Source organism: Balaenoptera acutorostrata, chromosome 1, assembly GCF_949987535.1.
Source record: "Balaenoptera acutorostrata chromosome 1, mBalAcu1.1, whole genome shotgun sequence".
Classification (NCBI taxonomy): domain Eukaryota; kingdom Metazoa; phylum Chordata; class Mammalia; order Artiodactyla; family Balaenopteridae; genus Balaenoptera; species Balaenoptera acutorostrata.
Window position 1 is genome coordinate 1,970,346 of NC_080064.1, and position 19,134 is coordinate 1,989,479.

Genomic DNA, 19,134 nt, shown 5'->3' on the forward strand with positions numbered 1-19,134 from the left:
TACCGTGCTGTCTAGATGCTGCCACGAGGCCCAGAGACCGGCAGGCACCTGTCCGAGAACACACAGCCGGATGCAATAAGTAGGGTCGGACACCGTCTCACCACCGCTCCATCTGCCTCTCCTGCCTGCCGCCTCGGAAGGAGCTGAGGGCACGTGAGAGGGCCCAGTCGGTGCTGGTCTACACTACGTGACTACTACTACCAGCAGCGAGCTTGAGAAGGCAATGTTCCAAGAATACTGTCAAGAGAAAAATAAGGAGGCTACTCACCCAGAGCCCCGGGCCTCCGTCCTGCATGAGCGGCCTCCACTCACCCTTACGCGCACGGGATGCCTGAGAGCCACCCCAGCCAGAGCCAGCCGCCCGCGGGCTGCTCCCGGCGCCCCAGGAGCTCGGGCCGCGGGGCAAGCGGGTTTAGGGAGAGGCGCCGAGGCAGAAGGAGCTGGGTCGGGTGCTTGTCACCACGCGGTCCCGTGGGGGCCGGGGGCCCGCCTGGGGATCCGACGCAGGCACAGAAGGTGTCCCCTCGCGCCTCCGTGGAACCGCCCCGGCCCCACCCCCACGTCTGCTGGGAAGCGGCCCCAGCATCACACAAGTGAGCAAGCGGCTATTTCCCATCCCGCAAGCGCCACGATGAAAGGAACAGGTGGAAAGATTGTTGAGACTTGTGAATTAGTCGCTAATGAGGAAAATTAGGAAATTTGCTGAAGCATAAAAAATGAGAAGTCCAGAGAAAGAAGACAAATGTGTCGGGAGTTAGTCCCTCCTCCCCCCCACCGCCCCCCACCCCCGGGCTTTCAAACTCTGGTTTAGACCAGACTGAAATACAGATCTGACGGCTGGGCTAATGGGAAGACATTGGTTTAAGATGTAGAGATGATTAATTGGATTAATGTGAGAAAATGGTTAAAGTGGTGTCAGGGAGTGAAGGGAGGGGCAGTGTTTCCTGGGCCACCTGCCACCTGCCCGGCCCTTGTCAAGTGCTCTGCAGATGTCACGTCACTGGTCCCTCCAGGACTCTGACAGGTGGGCCTGTCGCTCCCCTCTGCAGAGAAGCTATGAAGGCAGGCATGTCGTCTAGCTAACGCAGAGCCCGGAGTGCTGCCCAGACCCTCTGCCCATCCGCCTCCCTGGGGGCCGATCCCTCACGTTCAAGGACCTGGGATGGGACCATTTCAGGGGAACTCAAGGCTGCTGCCGGTGGGTCTACAGCCCAGACCTGAGACGGAAATCCCCAGAGCCAGTCTGCGATGTCCCTGCCTTGGGGTCTCCCAGCACCCCCTGTTCAGGTCCCTCCCAGCCTCATTTCCCCTCATCTAAGTGGGGCATCTCCTGTACTACCTGAGACTTTTCTGCTCATCCTTTTCCAAAAAACCCATAGTTTGGGACCTTAGGAGCCAATAAACTTCACGAACATCAGGTTTCTAAGGTTCGCCCAGTTAGCCCCGCCATTCTGAGTATGTGCAATCCGAAAATATTCTTGTAAAGCTTATTAGGAACCAAAGAAAACCCCCACTAGCTTCCCTGATGCCACCTCCAGCAACGGCTGTCTTGGGGGCATCAGAGACCTTGTCACGGGGGTCAGAGCCAGAGCAGAAGCCGCAACTCCTCAGACCCGGATTTCAGTCCCGGTGCCGCCCCGTGGGCAGGTCCTGGCTTCTCAGTGCCTCAGTTTCCTGATCCATAAAATGGGGGTAATGATGGACCTCAATGCTGGGCTGTGTCTCGGGGATCAAGTCAGGTTATTGGGGTGAACTTCCCGGCAGGCACGTGGATGTCGGTCAGCACCTGGACGAGGAGGGTGACAGTAAAACAACACTGTCCCCAAGGAAGAAAACCCCGGTTCTTGGCCCCCCCAAGCTGGTGTCAGGATGCCGGGGGGCGGGCACGGAAGGGCCGGTGCCTGCTGCAGCCCCTGGGGCCGCCCGGAGCTGCACGGGCCTCTGCTCGGGCTGTACGTCCCGGGCCAGCCGCGCTCGGGTCAGCAGCGAGCTCACGCCTTTGTCAGGGTGATTAATAGTGGTGGGATTGTCGTTAATTCACTGCCTAATGACTGCGGCCAGCATGCTCCGAGTAATCGGGTGATGTATGTGGGAGCGCCCACCTCATGGCAGAGGTGAAAATCATTTCGACAAGTCAAATATTGTCACAGGGAACAAATGGCTCTCCCTGTTAATAAAAATTAATGAATTTTTTTCTCTCTTTCTTTTTTTTCTCGCCACTGGCCTGCTAAATGAAGCTGCAGAGCCGCTGAGCTGGGGGCTGGGCTTGGCGGAGTCAAGCACTTTATTTGATGGTTAAAACTATAAACGTCTTGATTAGGGCAGAAAGTGGCCGGAGGGCCAGGGTGGGTGTCGGCAGCGGCCGAAGCTAGAGACTGGTCTGGGGTGGGAGTGTGTGTGTGTGTGTGTGTGTGTGTGTGTGTGTGTGTGTGTGTGTGGAAGTGGGCAGCCCCCCCGGGGTCTGCAAGGGGTGAGGCTTCCAGAGGGGCGCTGTGGCTGTCGCTGGCTCTGTGGCCCGGAGGACGGGGCACCCCCAGCTGACCCCTCATCCCTCCCGTCTGCAGCCCCTTACTGTCCGGGCAGCTGAGAGAGGAGAGCAGAGGGGATTGGGAGCAGGTGCCTGGGCAGGGCAGAGACAAAGGGAGGGTCTTCACGGCCCCCTGAGAGCTGAGGCCCAAGAAGGCACCACTTGCCCATGGGGGAGCTGAGAAGCCCTGAGCCCCCAGTCCTGACCTCCGAGGGGCTCAGCCTAAGGACCCCCCCACACCCCTGGTTGGTGAGGGCAGGGAGCGTAGGGCAGGGAGCCAGCTGGCCTCAAGGGAGGGAACCCTCGCCCACCACCGGCCACCCCATCTCCAGGGCTGCAGGCGAAGGGACACGGCGGCCCCCTCCTCCGGCCCAGCTCTCATTCTGAGCACCCCGAGCTGCTGGGAGCGCCAAGCCTGCTCCGATGGCAGCTGAGGCCGCGGAGCAGAAGCCCAGGAGGAAAGGGCTCTGCCTCCCAAGCATCCGGCTGATGGCGTCTCCAAGCAGGGCAGTGTCCTCCCCACCCACCCTGCCCAGAGCCTGGCCCCTCCCGCCTGCACTCCCACGGGCACCCCGGCCCACGGGGACCCCAGGGGGGCAGAGGGAGGCACCCCTGGACCGCTCTCCTCAGCTGTTCCTGTTTCGGGCAACACTTGTCCGCTTGCGTGGCCTGTGAGTGGAGCCGCAGAGGCGGGGTCGGTGGGAACGAAGGAGATAAACGTGTCTATAAATAGTGTGGTGGCGTGGCCGGGGTGCTGGCTCGGCGTCAGCCCGTTGCTCCTCGGCGGGGCCGCGCAGACGGGGGGAAATGCAGCGCAGGATGGTCACCGCCGGGTGCGTGCTCTTCCCTCCGTGCCGGGACCTCGGCCTCATCCCCCCAAACCCCCAGCAGAGGTGGCTGACTAGGGCCAGGGGACTGTCCCCACCCTGGCCCACCCCTCAGGGCGCCTGTGGCTGTTGGGATCCCTTCTCCACGCCCGTCCCGGCCACGTGCTGCCCTCGGCACCTGAGCCACATCCCTTCTGGGTCCCTCCTCCCTTCCTCCGTCTGGAGGGTCCAGGACTCCACAGCCCTTGGGCCTCGAGGCCCCAGAAAACCTGGCTGAGCAGGGGAGGGGCCCGAGGACCCTCCGGCGGAGGAGGTGCCTCTGAAGCCCAGCTTGGATGAGGGCCTCCCCAAACCCCAAATCCCAGAGCAGCCCCCCAGACCCAGAGGGCAAAGCCCCATTCACTGGGGAGCCTCCAAGGCCGTGCTGCCCAGCAGAATGGGGTCCCCTTTTCCTGCGGGGTGGGTGTGGGCACCGCGGGGCACAGAGGGCTGCTGGAGGAAGAAGGAGCCCAGCGGTGCCGTGGGCCCTGCTGGCAGCTGACGCGCGCTCTCCAGCGTGGGGCCCCTGGCGATCGTGCGATGACAGAGTCCCCACGTCGGGCTGCGCTGGTACCTTGAACCTCTGGGCAGGTTGGATGTACCCGTCTTTTATGGGGGTGGGTGCTGAGGTCCAGAGAGCATCTGTAGGCATAGTGGAAGGAGAGCCTGCCTGTGGTTACGGCACCCGAGAATCAGCCGGGACGGCGAGGGAGGGAGAGACCAGGATCTGGATGAGGGGCTGCCGGACAGAAGCTAGTTTCACTTTGGGCGAACGGCTTGTACGAACCTCTCTCCTGTGGTCTACGGTGATGGTCAAAGCCCTGTGGACTCACACAGACCCTTGTGCAACCATGTTCGCGGCAGCATCACTCACCATCACCAGAAAGGTGGGAGCAGCCCACGTGCCCATCGTCAGACGACGGAGAGACAAAATGTGGTCCATCCATGCGACAGAATATTATTCAGCCTTAGAAAGGGAGGAGATTCTGACACCTGCTCCAACGTGGATGGACCCCGAGAACACGATGCCGAGTGAAATAAGCCAGACACAAAAGGACACATTCTGTGTGATCCCGCTTCTGTGACGTCCCTGGAGGAGTCACACTCACAGAGACAGAAAGTAGGAGGCTGGGGGCCGGGGCTGGGGGAGGGGGTGGGCAGTGAGTGTCTCAGGCGGGCAGAGTGTCAGTCTGGGAAGATGAGAAAGTTCTGGAGATGATGGTGGTAATGTTTGTACCACAGCGTACATGTGCTTAATGCCACTAAGCTTTGCACTTATAAATAATTAAGGCGGTAAATGTTATGCTAGGTGTCTTTTATTTCAATCTTTACAAGAGCACACTGTGGTGTTGCCAGATGTGAGGTTACAGATTTGGTGTGTAGAGCCTCCCTCCCTTGATATTTGGGGGCGTCTTGGGGCCCGGGGCCCCTCTGGTGCATTAACAGTACGGAGGTGACAGGTTAGGGGACACCCCCTGCTTGAGCCTCCAGCTCACACGGTGCTTAGCACAGGGGCCAGGGAGAGTCGGCGGTGATTTAGAAGAAAAACATGAGATTTGAGCAATCCGTGGGCTACCTCGCTGCCCCCGAGGCTCAGGGAAGTGGTATATTAACCAAGGAATAAAGGAGAGGAAGAAAAAAGGCCAAATCACATCTCTCTGAAACAAAGAGGCTTTTGACCGGGAACAAGCCTTGATCAAAATTACAGTGGCATCGCGAGTCATTCAGAGCCTGCCCGGGGCAACGGAGGCAGGGAGGAAATAGTGGATGCGGGGCCTGAAATAGGCACTCCGGAGCCGGAGTCCCCCGAGCTTCGCGCGGAGAAATAATCGTCTTAGAATCATGCGCCGGCTTTAAGGAAGGCCAGGTGGTCTGGGCTGCCGGCAGAGCCCCTCACAGCTCTGTGGCCACTCGGCTGGGCCGTGGGGGTCTGGGGTGGGGCCTCCGAGGGCAGCGGGCTCCCGGAGCTGTCTCAGAGGCAGTCCCATGGCATGGGGGCCAGGCTGCCGGCAGGATGCTGAGGAGGGCGCAGGGGCCCCAGGGGTGTGGGGTGGGTGTGACGCTCGCCCAGGGCCCACCCGCCGACCTCACGTGTGGGAGGGGAGGGCGGCAGGAGCAGTTCCTCTGAGTCCCCTTCTGGATTCACCTCTGTACCACCTCTGGTTCTCCCAGACGTGCGGGGCTGACCCCGGGAGGTGAATCTGACCTTGAGGTCGGCTGAGCTTGTCAGTGGCCAGCCAGCAGCTGGAGACTCGTGCAGGGAACAGGGCAAGGGCCTCACCTGCTCCTTTACCCTCTGGGCATCAGTTTCTTCGTCTGCAAAATGGGTAGACGGTGACCTGCTACTCGGTGCTACGGGTAGACTAAGAACAGAGGGGCAGGCGGGGGCCTTCTGTTGGGGGACCCTGTGAGAGGCGACGGCAGCCCCGGGGCCACGTACTGTGGCTGGTCAGGGCCCTCCAGCCTTGCTCTTTGTGCCTGCGCCTTCGTGTCTGTAACAAAGTACCCTCAACTGGGGGCTTCAAACGGCAGACGTTTACCGTCTCCCTTTTGGAGGCCTTGGTCACCACGTGGCCGTCTTCCCCGGGTGTCTCTCTGTGTGACTCTATCCCCTCTTCTTATCAGGACACCAGCCGTTGGGTCAGGGCCACCCTAATGACCTCATCTTAACTTGGTCACGCCGGCAGAGACCTTATTTCCAAATCAGGTCACATTCACAGGTTCCGGGGGTTCGAACACCAGTACGTCTCTTTTGGGGGCACAATTCAAGCCGTGACGTCTTGGGAGTTGCACCAGCTCCCGATTGTCATCAGGTGACCAGAGGCAGTGGGGGCCGGTGGAGCGGTCAGCCAAGTCAGAGGCCTGGACCCGCCACCGCCAGCTCAGGGTTTGAGACAAAAGAAGTGCACGTGTGTGGCAGTAGCCAGGAAAGCGGTTGCCATCTTGTCAGGACGGGGAGAGGAGGGGGAAGCTTGCATCTTTTGGGGGGAGGTGTCCGTACCTCGGGCCCTCGCAGGAGTGGCTGGGACAGGGCGGTGAGCGAGACCCCAGGCCCTGCGCCTTCCCGGGCTCTCCAGGCCCTGATGATAATGCAGCTCCATTAGCCCGGCAGCTGGGGCTCGTAGCCTCCGGTCCCTGCAGGCACGGTCCCAGGAGTGGGTTTGGGAATATAAACGGCCACCGACTGTTATTAATATTTAGCATGTTTGCAGGAACGTCTTTTCCCGGTGCTATTAATCTGCCGCGTTAATAAGAGCCGCACGCTGCTCTGGGCTTAGCTCAGCGGTGACGGGCGAGGGGGAGGCCAGGAGCCAAGGTGCCCGCGGCGGCCACAGCCCTGGGCAGCTCGGGCAGGCGGTGAGACCCCTGGTGGCCGCAGCCCTGGGCAGGGGCATTCCTGGAATGGGGACTCTTAGTTCCTGTCTTAAAGCCAAGGTCCAGGGCTGGGGGAGGGGTCGCCGTGGTGGCTGCGGTTGATTAAAAGCTCGAGAACAATAGCAAGACTGACCCTGTCAATTCCCAGGTTTCTCCTTCTAGCAAACCGTTTCCGGAAGTGGGGCTGTGGCCCAAGGACCCTCCCATCGAGGAGGGGGCTTCCGCTCGCCTGTTGTGCTGGACGGGAAGGTGTCTGCACCGAAATCCCGATTAGAAATCAGGGCATCTTATTTCACCACCTTAGCCGGTGGTTCCCCCAGACCCGGCTCATCTGAGTGCGCTCGTCCCTCTGTCCGTCCCCTCCCAGCCCAGCAGCAGCTGAGATGGTCCTTGTGATGGTCACAGATCATGGGGACTTACAGGCTCTGGGGAAGAAGTTTGGGGGGGTCTCTGAGGGGCGCAGTACACAGCACTCCTCTCTGCTTGATTCAAGAAGTAAAAGTCAGAGGATGGGAACCAAAGTCCCATCTTGTTTCTCCAGAAAGGTTCCGGTGGAAGGTGAGAGGGCCGGGCAGGCCTGCGGCTGAACCCCGGCATCACAGATTTGCCCCCGACCCCTACAATGCTGGACCAGGCATGCCACCCTGCGCGGGTGGAGGGAGGGAAGCCCTGAACGAGCAGCAGAGACACCCGGCGCTCTTCCAAGAGGTGGGGTCTGGGCCCAGCAAGCCCAGGTATTGTCTTCAGATTAACCAATCAGACTCGAGCCTCCTGTTAGTGGGGCTTCATCTCGGGGAAGAAGAGTCAGTGGGTGGTGGTGAGGATTCCTGCTTTCCACCTATGTCATTAAAAATTGCCCTCAAGATTGTCCTCGCCCCCATCCATTTATGCATCCATTCACCCACTATACACCCATCCATCCACTATCTACCCATTAATCAATCTACCCACCAACCACCTATCCATTGATCCACCATTCATCCCAACCTCCATCCACCATCCAGCCATCCACCACTTGTTCATCCACCGTCCATCCATCAATCCACCCATCCATCCACCATCTATCCATTTATCCGCAATCCATCCACTATTATTCTATCACCATCCATCCATCCACCAACCACCATCCACCATTATGCCACTATCCATCCGCCCACCATCCATTGACCACAATTCCACAATCCATCAATCCATCCACCATTTATCCATCCACCATCCATCTACCCATTTATCCATCTTCTGACTCATCTTTCCATCTCCCCTCCCCTCCATTCATCCATGTATTTATTCCTGAATTCATCCATCTGTCCATCTGTCCATCCACTTATCCCCTCATCTACCCATCCACTGACCCAACCGTCCACCCATAAATCTACCCATTCATTTCCTGTGTGTCTTCTGTGGACACGAGGAAGGCCATCACTGAAGGCTGGGTACTCTTTAAGGTGCTTTCTCACAGGGGTGGGAACACTGGAGCTGTGTGATACGGGGTCTGAGGGCTTTCGATCAAGACTGTCTAAACACTCCCGGCTTGGCCCTGACTAGCTGTGTGGCCTTGAGCAAGTCCTCACTCCCCGAGCGTCCCTTCCATGATGTACAAGACGGGTGAAGTCACATCTCTGCCTCCTCTCTGGAGGAGAGAGTCACCGCAGTGCTGGCTGCGTGCTCCCTGAGGCCTGTCAGCACCTGTCACACACAGGCGGGCAGAGCCAAGGCAGACAGTGTTCTGACCAGGCCCACCTGTGGTCCCCAGGTTGCTTTCGCAGTCTCTCCGGGACGGTCCTTGAATTGCATGGGCGTGTGGCCAACCAGGGATGTGCTGCCCAAGGTCTCAGGGCTGTGACCGGGTGGGTTGTCCGTTCTCCACTCGGCTTCGCCTCGACCACCGTATTCCTTTCATAAGTTGGACTGAACAGTAACTTTAATTCTTAAAAACAATTTTTTTTGAACCGTAAGTTTTAAATACTGCATTGACAGGCCTGGTGAAACTGATCACTACCCGGACATTCAAACCTGGAGTTGGCCATGGGATCGGGGGTGCCCGTGCCCCAGCCTGCCTCTCCCTGGGAGAGGCCATGGTCTGGGGTCCTTGCTGTTGATTGATACGACAGGGACTTCAGACCTGGGCCCCCACAGATCCTGGAGAGGGCACTTCCTGAAGGTGGCCCCGTGTCTGGTGCCCTCTGTGTAGGAGGCTTCCGCTGAAAAGGCCGGAGAGGCCTGGCCCAGCCCGTCTCACTGAGATACAACGGAGTGTGTCCTGCACGGAACTGTGGGTCCTGTCCCTGCCGGCGACGCCAGGAAAGGGGGAACACTTGGACATGCTGTTGCAGCTCTCGTCCCCTTTCACCCCCAAAGACTGGTTAATAAAAGCAAGCAGCTCGTGTCTGCGGCTGGCCCTTTGGAGGCTGCCCTGCAAGCCGGGCGAGGGCAGGCTCTCACTCTGCCCTTGGGAAGCCCTTGGCAAACCCCACCTTCCTGTCCAGCCGGGGCGGGGTGTGCGGCGGGTGGAATGAACCAGGCCGGGACCGAGCTCTGCCGGGGTGTGGTTCCTTTAACAAAGACTTCTTCCTCCAAGCGCTTCTGACGGAAAACAGTCTGGGGTGCAGACTAGGCAGGGTTGCGGGAGATGCGGTGACGGTCGCTTTTCTCCTGCCAAGTGGCACATTTTCGGTTACTTGCAGCAGGTCAGGGATGCGTGAAACGGGGCCGTGTAGTTGGGTGCTGGTCCAGATTGCCAGGGAGAGCTCCTGGAAGGTTTAAGGCGACTTGCTCCCCTTGCGCTGAGTCCCATCCCCCCGATGCACTCTGATCGTCGGGGCACCGCAGACACAGCTGCCCCTCCCCCTTGCTGAGCTCCCACAGTGGTCCTCACACTTGGCTGGTCCAGCCCCCGTCGGGTTCAGGTCGAGCAGGTCTGGGTGGAGCCCAGGAGTTGCATCTCTAGAAGTGCCACGGGGATGCCGGTGCCGCTGGTCTGGGGACCCTGCTCTGAGAACCCCTGAGCCAGAGGGGCAGAACGCCCCCCACATCCAGGCTGAGTCCGTCTTGCTTCTCAAACCCCCAGGCCCAGCCCGCTCAGCTGGCTCCTGTCGGGAACCTGCAGGTCTGCACCGTGGCTGTCCTGCTCCCTGCTCTGGCTGCCAGCGGGCAGTGTGGACGCTCAGAGGACCCGCCCCCTCTGCCGGTGACTTGCCTTTCAGACTGGACTTGTCCCTCTGGGCGATGCTCTGGGGGCCGCCCCAGCTGGTCTGTGTCCCGTGGGCAGCTCTGGACGTGGAGCTTGCTGGACCTTGGCCTGACCCCCAGCTGGACGCCACGCCGTATGGTCCTGTCTCCAGGGGCATTTGGGATCTGTCATTATCTCCTAAACGCACCTGGGCTCCTTCAGACAAGGGGCCACGCCTGAGATCAGCTTCCAGCTCAGTTCAGCGTAGCGTCGACCTCACTCTGCCTGACTCAAGAAGTGTCCCTTGGTGCCCAGTCCCCGTGTGTCCTTGAGTCAGCGCTGTGGGACCCGGGTTACGTCTTTGCCGGGCAGGCAGGTCTCCCACGAGAACCCCACTCCTCCGAGGGGTGTGGCTGTGGATTCTGTGGCTCAGAGGTCACGGGGTGCAGCACGGCCAAGGGAGCTCCCGGCCCAGGGCCTGCGCTGGGCCTCCTGGGGCTCCAGGAAGGGGGCGGCTCACAGGATGTACGAGGGGGCCTGACCCGACCTGGGCATGTCCTTGACTGAGGAGGAGGTCTGTAAACAAACTTCAGCCCCAAATGTGATCTTGGAAAGAGATGTGGGCGGCCAGGAGCTTCGGGGGAGCCAACCGAGACCTGAGCCTGGGCCTGACCGTCATGCCACTCCCACAAGTGTCACCGTCGCTGCCCAGGGCGGGTGCGTTTATTCTAATTTACATGGAGAAGGGGTCAGCTCCGGGAGCCCAGCCACTTCCAGGGTGGCCAGCTGATAGTGGCGCGGCCGGCCCAGGCCAGGCTGCCTGGTCCTCCTCTGGGGATGAACACAGGAAGCGGTTCCACTGGCTCTGAGGCCTGAGAAGGGGACAGAGCCTCCGGGGCTGGGGTCTGTGGAGTGACTGGGCCGGCTGCAGAGGGCAGGGAGGACCTCAGGTGGCAGCCCAGAAGCAGGCGGCCATCTGGCCCACAAGTCCTCACTGGGCAGGGCCGAGCATCCCAGGTCCACAGGGAGCAGGCCAAGGCCGAGGGCAGACAGCGAGGTGACCTCTCGGCAGCTGGGTGGACTCCGCCGTCGACTGTCCTCCCCGTCAGAGCTCCGTCAGCAAACCGAGTTCCAGGTCCAGCACAGCCACCAGCATGGGTACGACAGCGGTGCCCCAAGTCCCCTTCCTGGGCAGCTCGGCTCATGGGGGTCCAGGGGTCCCTCTTTTCCCTCTCGTGTAAGGATCTCTTCTGCCCTGTTGGGGGGTGGTAGTCCCTGCCCCCCCATCCAGAGTCAGCATCAAGTTGGCTGAGGGCAATTTGCTTTTGACCTACTGACCCCAAGATGATTGCCGCATAGGCTATTGCTGGGGGGAGGGGGTGCTCGGGCCCACAGGTCAAGCTGCCTCATCCTGCAGTCTGGGCCCCCAGGCCACGTGTCACCCTGCCGGAGCCTCTGCAGCCACTTTGCCTTCTTGTGACATTCACACACCCACTTACGTTTCTAAACCCGGTGATGAGGGTGAGGCACAGTTGAACCGGCAAGGACACCCAGACCTGGATGCATTTTCAGTTTTACCCCAAGGCGCGGCCCGTGTGTTTTGTTTGCGTGGAGGGTGTTTCTCTTTCGGGGGAGGAAAGGAAGGTCTCACAGCACGTGCTGGGGGTGCAGGGGAGGAAGCTCTGTGGCATTTGCGGGGTGAGGCCCAGCTGGCATCAGGCTGAGCTCACCTCTGGGCCCGGACGGCTTCTTCCAAGCACGCCGTCCCCTGTTCCTGGTGCCTGTGCCCTGGTGTCTGTGGGGAGATGTGTAGCACCCCCGCCCCAAATGAGATGCTCCACCTGGACCAGGGGGGTGTCGAGGGGCAGCCTGCCAGGCCAGAGGTTGGGGTCTGCGCCCCAGGACAGGGCTGGCCCAGGAGGCTGGGTGCAGGTGTTTTAGGAAGGAATGTTGAAGCATCTTCTTCCCATAACGGCCAGTCTTCTGAGAAGCATGTGATGTTCCGTCCACCCTGACACCTGACCTCTCTGCAGACTGCAGTACGACGCCCCTCAGAGACCCTCCCGGCCGCCCCCCTGGTGGAGGCAGCGCTGGGGGTGGAAGGGCGGCCCCCACACGGGCGTTTTCCTCCCTTCTTCTTGGGGGTCTCCGGGCAGAGGCAGCCGTGTCCCGCCACCTACAGGGCCGCGTGGAGGCCGGGGGCTGGCTGAGGTGGCCTCGGGCGGCCCACGGCCTTCCCCGTGCCCTGCATGGTTTAAGGGCTTCTGCTACAAATCCCGCCACACAATAAAGGAGGAACCAGAGCAAAACACACTGTGGCTCAGAGAAGCCCGCCTCACACTCCCCCGGCCGCAGATCAAGGCTTAAATCGGCCTGATTCCAGGGTTACGAGCAACCAGGAGCTGGAGCTTCAGGGAAGGGCCGGGGGTCTTTATGTCCCCCGCCCGGGATACTGCTCGTTTAGCCACGGCAGGGCTGCCAGCCCCACGGATGGTACCGGAGGGACCCTCTGCCCCCGGCCAGTCGGGCACAGCGGTGCTCATTGGGGGCTTTCTCTCACTCCAGACCCTGAAATCCTGGCCGTGGGTTTGATGTTTGGATGGGGCTCTCTGGGGGGTGGAGGGGTGGCTTTAGGGATCTGGGTGGGAGAGGGCAGACAAGCCTCCAACGGGGTTTCGGCATGAAGTTCGCCGAGAGCCTGCCGCCCTGGCTGGGACCCGGCCCCGGTGGCAGGTGCCCTGTGGCCTGACGGCCGTGGCCGTGGCTCAGGATCGCTCCGTGCCTCTCCTCTTCCTCCTGTCGCTGCCTGCACCCTCCCCTCCCCTCTCCTCCCTGTTTTTATTATTTGGGTGGATCTCCCAGGAGAAATTTTGGGGATGACGGACTCAGTCATGAGCCCTGAGCCTGAAACTACCACAAAACCCCAGTGAAGGACCTCGGTCTCCTCATGAGTAAATAACATGCCGTGGCATAGCCTAGATTCCCAAGGTCATAAAAAGCTCATGTTCCTGGCACTGCATTCCGCCCTTCCAGAGAGCACTGGCTGGGAATGTGACGGTGGTCACAGGCCTGGGTGGCAGGGGAAGGGGGCCGGGGGTAACGATGCCCCCTCCCTGGAAATGCCCGGTGATGCCCCCTCCCTGGAAATGCCCGGCAGCCCGGGGCTGAGGGGCTCCTGCTGGGCCAGCCGTCCCGAGGGCAGTCTGGCTGGGGCACTGGGCCGAGGGAGAATGCTCCTTCCATCCAGCCCCCCAGCTGCTCGGGGACCCGGGTTTCGGGGGAGGGACAGTTTGTGCTGGTCCCGCACGGGCTCCAGCAGCATCCGAGCCGCTTCCTGCTTCTTGCAGAGCCTGGGGGGGCTGCTCAGCGCGCCTCCTTTTCTCCAGATGTTTTCTGCGCACCCTTAGGCCTCCTCTCAGCCACGTCTGAAAACAGAGGGCCCCCTCCCCGCCAGCAGTGGGGCAGCCGAACGAGACCTGGGCTCTCCTGGCGGCTCCGGGCAATCACTTAACCCGGTGACTGCGGCGGGTGGGAGGTGGGCGATACACAGCCTTCCTTTAATCAGCAGGAAACACCACCTTTCTCTCCTAAGCTGTTTGCTCGGCCAGTAAATCAAACGTGCCCTTCAAGCGTTGATTTTCCTCCGGTAGGTGAGGAGTTTCGGGAAGTCGAATTCAAACAGAAAGAAAACAAAACACAACAAAACAAAAAACAACCCAGAAAAACAAAAAGAGCCCTGAGATGGATATGCACGGGATGGGGACACGTCCCCGCTCTTTGCCCAGCGCCCTCACACCAACAGAGCCGGACTCCTACCGGCCCGGAAGCAAAGGCATCAGACCCTGGAGGGGTCAGGGAGCATGCTGGGGGCGGGGGGGGCTCCTACCTGAGTCTGCTGGGAGCTCTGTGCAGTCACCAGGTCACATGATAAGGTGGCATGTTAATTATCCCTGCAATACACCTTCGTGCGCGCGCAGCCCCAGGAAGGGTCGGGGGGTTCTTTCAAACCTAAACAGCCTCGGGTCCCCAGGATTGGGGGAGTAGCAGCTGCCGTTCTGTTGTTGCATCTTTGAAAGGATCCTACGAGTCAATTAAAAAGGAACCGTTGGCCACATAAAACATAATAATTACTTCTGTGAATACTGCTAAATTAAATAAGTGTTATCCCCATTTTTTCTTTCTCTTTTTTTTTTTTTTTTTTTTTAGACTTTGGTTTCTTTTGAAAGAAAACATTTTGTTACTTCTCCATCGGATCTGAGGTCGTTTTACTCGTACTGAAAAGTTCCCGTCTCCCTGGAGACGACCCTTTCAGGAGCAGGGAGGGGGCCGCGAGACGAGGGCCAAAGTGACCACAGCGTTTGGGTCACTTTCTAAGGTTTTCAAGTCCCAGAAGGAGGGACTTGGGCGGAAGCATCTAGATCAGAGGTCAGCGGGCTCCGAGCCATGAGCAATCCGCCCGTGCGCCTCCCACCCCCGGGCCTCCCCTCTCCTCCTCTCACTCTCCTCTGACTTCTTTAATTTTATTGAGTGAAATTCACAGCACATAAAAATGAACCATTTTTAAAGTGCACAATTCAGGGGCGCGGGGCACAGGCACCAGGGTGTGCAGTCGCCCCCTCCATCTGGTTCCAGAACATTTTCTTCCCCCAAAGGAGACCATGTGCCAATCAGTCGGTCACTCTCGGTTTCCCCCCGAACATGGATTCTGTGTCTGTGGATTTGCTTTTTCCGGACGTTTCACATAAATGAAGTCGTAGGACGTGTGGCCTTTTGTGTTCGGCCTCCTTCACTCTGAGGGATGTTTGCAAGGCTCACCCGTGTTGCAGCCTGCGTCAGTGATCCTTTTCTCTTTTCTGTGTTAATATAAATATTCTGTTGTGTGGATGGACCACACGCATTGATCCCCTCATCTGTTGATGGACACTTGGGTTGCCCCTCCCTCGGGGGGCTGTGGGTTAACGCCGCTGGGCATCCTTACCCATCGGCCTCCCTGTTTTCCACTCTCGGGTCGATACCGAGGAGTGAAGCTGATTTCCTGGCTGTTGGACCTGCTTGCTTGCCCTGTCTCTCCCCCGCCCACTCTTTATTATCTTTTCTGTGCCTCGGGCCACCCTCGGGTAAACTTCTAGGTGGCACTGTTTTGGCACCAACTGCCTCTTGGGCTGGACCCCGAAGAAAGGCCCACAGCAGACAGACAAGCTGGGGACCCTTTTGCTCAGTCCCATGACCTGCCACCCCATGGGTCCCATACTCATGACCTCAACAGGCCTCTGTCCTAACCTGCCATGAGTTCATCGGGAACTTCCAGGAACTCTCCCCAGGGCCCAGCCGGCCCCACTGAGCTGCCCAGAGCAGCCCAGGTATTATGGCAAATTTCACAGTAACCCAAATTCTGAGTCTTCCCAAGAACTTGGGACTTGCCCCCGTTCCCTAATTTCCAAGGCTGCAGACACAAAGCGGTTCCAGAAGGAATGCCTCACCATCAGCCCCGGGTCGGGTGTCTGGTGTGTCGGCTTCCCCCGCCGCCCCCGACCTGTGGAGTGTGGGCACCTCCTTCCCTCCTGTCCTAACGCAGAACGGGCCAGCGTGTCCTCGGGCTGCCCCCGGGGCCTCGGGGAGCCCCCCCAGGGGTCTGCGTTGCTCCCCAAGACGCTGCTGGAACAGTCCCCTGGGAGCCCCTAGCAGAGGCCGTGCCTCCCAGGCAGGGGTGGCGGCCGGGCGACCCCTGGGCCTCTGGCGCCCTTGGTTCTGTTCTGTCCCATGTCCCAGGTGGTCCCGAGCCTTGAGCCCTGGGAAGCCGAGCTGCAGAGCCTGACGCTGCCTTGTCTCCTCCAGGTGACGGCGACATTGTAAATAACATGTACGGGCCGGACCCCGACCTGCTGGCTGGCGAGAGTGCCGAGGACGAGACCGAGGACAGCATCATGTCCCCCATCCCCATGGGGCCGCCGTCCCCTTTCCCCACCAGCGAGGACTTCACCCCCAAGGAAGGCTCGCCCTACGAGGCCCCCGTCTACATTCCTGAGGACATCCCCATCCCACCAGACTTCGAGCTCCGCGAGTCCTCCATCCCCGGGGCCGGCCTGGGGATCTGGGCCAAGAAGAAGATGGAGGTCGGGGAGCGGTTTGGCCCGTACATGGTAGCGCCCCGGGCCGCACTGAAGGAGGTGGACTTCGGCTGGGAGGTGAGCTCTGTCGTGCAGGGTGATTGATCGCGGCCATTTATCTCGTGTTCCATCTATTTATAAAGCCGGGTGAGCTGAGCCGCCGGGGGCAGGAGGCTGGGTAGGAGAGAGCATTCGAATGTCACATTTCCCAGGCTTATTTTATCCTGCGGCTTGCATGACGCGACTCCGAAAACACCAGAGGGCCTCGTAGCTGCCTGGCAGCCCCCGTCCGCTGTGCCCGCTCTCTTCCCGGAAATGTGTCTTTAATGAGCTCATGTCTTAAACCCCCCGAGCTTCCCGTCTGGATCTTAGGTGCTAAGGCTGCAATCTCGGCAGAACCTCAGAGATGGGTGGACTCTCCCAGAACAGGAGTCTCTGCTCCCGGGAAAGCCCCTCAGACGGGGGCCCACCTCCTGGCAGGAGCAGCCAGAGGCAGCTCGTAAAACGTGGCTGGTGGCCACGCTGCCACAGATGCCCCAGGCACACCCATGCCAAGGGCCTCCTGCCGGGCTGCCCGGGTCAGCTGGCTCCCTAAGAGCAGCCCGCGCTTCTCAGATGAGCGGGGACAGAGAGGGGCACCTTGTGGTTTACATTTCCCTGACGATCTGGGCCTGGCTCGATGGTCCTGGAGCCCGTGTGCAGTCAGGAGAGGGAGGCCGGTTAGGTGGGGACACGGCTGCTGACACCCCCAAAGGCAGCCCTCCCCCCGGAGGTATCCTGCTCGGGCCACGAGCGTCACTGGGCCCCAGTGGGGGCGCTTTCAAGGTGGTCTCGTAAGGACCCTGGGCCCCACAGAAGCACTCTCCCCTCTGGTCGTAGCCTTTCTGCTGGCTCCACACGGCCAATGCTCGGTGGTATTTTTGGCAGGGACCCTGCCTGGACGGAAAATGCAAATGCCAACCCAGATTCCTTCTGGGTGTTTCACAACTTCCAAAAGTGCTTGGATGGAGGTCAGTTCTAGGAAGGGGCGCGCTGTCCAAGCAGGGAAGAGGGCCTTGTGTGGCCGGCAGCCGTGTCCCCTACAGCAGACCAGGGCAGCGGGGGTCAGGGGAGACGACTCCCCCCAGCTGCTCCGTGGCTTTGGAGAAGTTCCCAAACTGTGTGTCTCGGCCTTCTGTGTACAGCAAGGGGCGAATCTGCATCTGTCTTTCCCCTCTCGTGAGTCTTTACGGCTTGGAAGGCTGCCTTGGAGCCTCCGCTGCTCCCTAGAGATGGGCACGGCCTCTTCCTAACCCCTGGGAGGCTCCTGGACCCCCAGCAGCCCTTGAGCATCTCCCCCGGGCCCGTCAGCTTTGGAAACCCTCCATAAAGGTCAAAGAGGCTGCCTGAGTCGGTGCATGTGCTGGTGGCAGTGGCCGCAGACCTGAGACCTCCATGCCCTTCACAAGGACACGACGGTGCCCCGAACGCAGGACGCCCCCACTCTCCAGCAAGCTGGGGGAGCGTGGTTTGTGGTAGCACATGGAGTGTGGACATCAGGGGACACAGAAGCCCCCTACCGGCTGCCAGCTGACAGCCTGAGCTCTGTAGACTTAGAAGGTTTAGAGGGGTAGTGGGTTGACCAGATGGGCGGAAGAGCAGGCCAGCCAGGATTCACAACAACCCAGAGTTGGGGAGGCCGCAGCTTGGCCAGCTGGACTGTGCAGGCCGGCCCGTCCCCTGCTGTCCCCAGGCGCCCGATGCCGTGTGTGCCTCTCAAGGTCGGGTCACCTGCAGAAGCGGCCAGCCAGGTGGGAGCAAGGTGAGGTGGGAGGTGAGGAGTTGGGAGACGCAGCCCTCCTGGGGGCAGGTCGTGTGCTCTTCGGAGACCCACAGGGTGGCCCTCATTGGGCCGAGGAGAACATCTTCAGACAACGTAACAGGTAAGTGGTTTGGGCTGTTCAGTGGCTTTTTGCAGACGACCTGTCCTGCCCTTCCCGCCTGGCTGTTCGGAAGGAATTTAGGGGTGTTTGTGTCGCGTGCTCGGAAAGGCCTGGACTATTGAATTAAGAGGCGCCTTCAGATGCTGCAGGGTAAACGGACCCTACGGGTAGTGCGATGGATGACCTTGAGGCAACCTGGTTCTTGTCTGCTCTGATGCAGGCCTCTGTTTGCTCTATTTTTAAAGAAACAGCCCGTATCGCCGCCGCCCTGGGTGCCGGGCCTGGTACGGGCCGTGGCTGTTATCTGCCCGGTGCCTGTTGACTTTGCGGTATCATTTGTCCTCCGTGTACGTGCGGGAGCGCTCCCCCCCCCGGCACCTCCCCCGACAGCGCCTTGATTCTGGGCCGTGACCTGACCGCCGCCTCTCCCTGCCCGCACCAGCAGGTATTTCTCCAAGTCCACGTCCCCACGTGGTGCTCCAGACGCACCGGCGGGATCTGACTTTGTTTCCTCGGCGAGTTCGGGCCCCGACCACCTGCTCTGGGCTTCGCGGCCTCCTGTCCCGTCCCGTCCGATGCGGTCGTGAGCAGCTGTTTGTATCACCGTCATCGCGGTCGAGCCCCAAGGGCAGAATCGGGCCGGAAGGAGAGGGAGGAGGAAGCAGGTGCCCCGAAAATCAGGGCGAACCCGCTTTTGCTTGAAATAAGTCATAAGGTCGAGGTGGTTTCTTCTAGCTCCATGGGTCTCTGGGGTGGAAACCAAAGAGCCTCACTCGCATCCCGAAACAGGCGACCGATGTTTCACTTTGTTTCTGTGCCCTGCTCGAGTGTGACAGCGCCTGGGCCAGAGGAGCGGCCGGCTGTGGCCCCTTCAAGGGCAGGCGTGGTCCTCGCCTTTGCTCTGCTGCAAACAGGGCTCGAGATTCGGAGCGGAAAGCCCAGCCTCCAGAGCCTGGATCTTTCTGCGGCTCCGGACCGCAGAAGGGCCTCCAGCGAACCCCGGAGTCCCGAAGTGAGGCAGCTGACCACCTCCTCGTGCTCCTGCTGGGACGCTGTCCCCGGGCCTGCGGTCAGCTCAGCCCAAAGCAGGCCTGGGGACCAAGACAATCGCTAGGGAAATGTCAGGGCCTAAGTGTCACTGCCAAGGAGGCCAGGGCAGATGCAGGAC

At 60.4% G+C, this 19,134-nt stretch overlaps 1 protein-coding gene across 5 annotated transcripts in view; it reads left to right on the forward strand.

Moving 5' to 3' along the window:
* Window positions 1-19,134, forward strand: part of PRDM16 (PR/SET domain 16) — a 326,016-nt gene that overhangs the window by 91,221 nt on the left and 215,661 nt on the right. For 4 of the 5 annotated variants that reach the window (XM_057533380.1, XM_057533384.1, XM_057533389.1 and 1 more), the window contains exon 2: window positions 15,773-16,122. The exons of the other annotated variant lie outside the window; for it this stretch is intronic. In XM_057533380.1, the coding sequence (XP_057389363.1) occupies window positions 15,773-16,122 (350 nt within the window). The remainder of the gene's footprint in view (window positions 1-15,772; window positions 16,123-19,134) is intronic. 5 annotated transcript variants of the gene reach the window in all.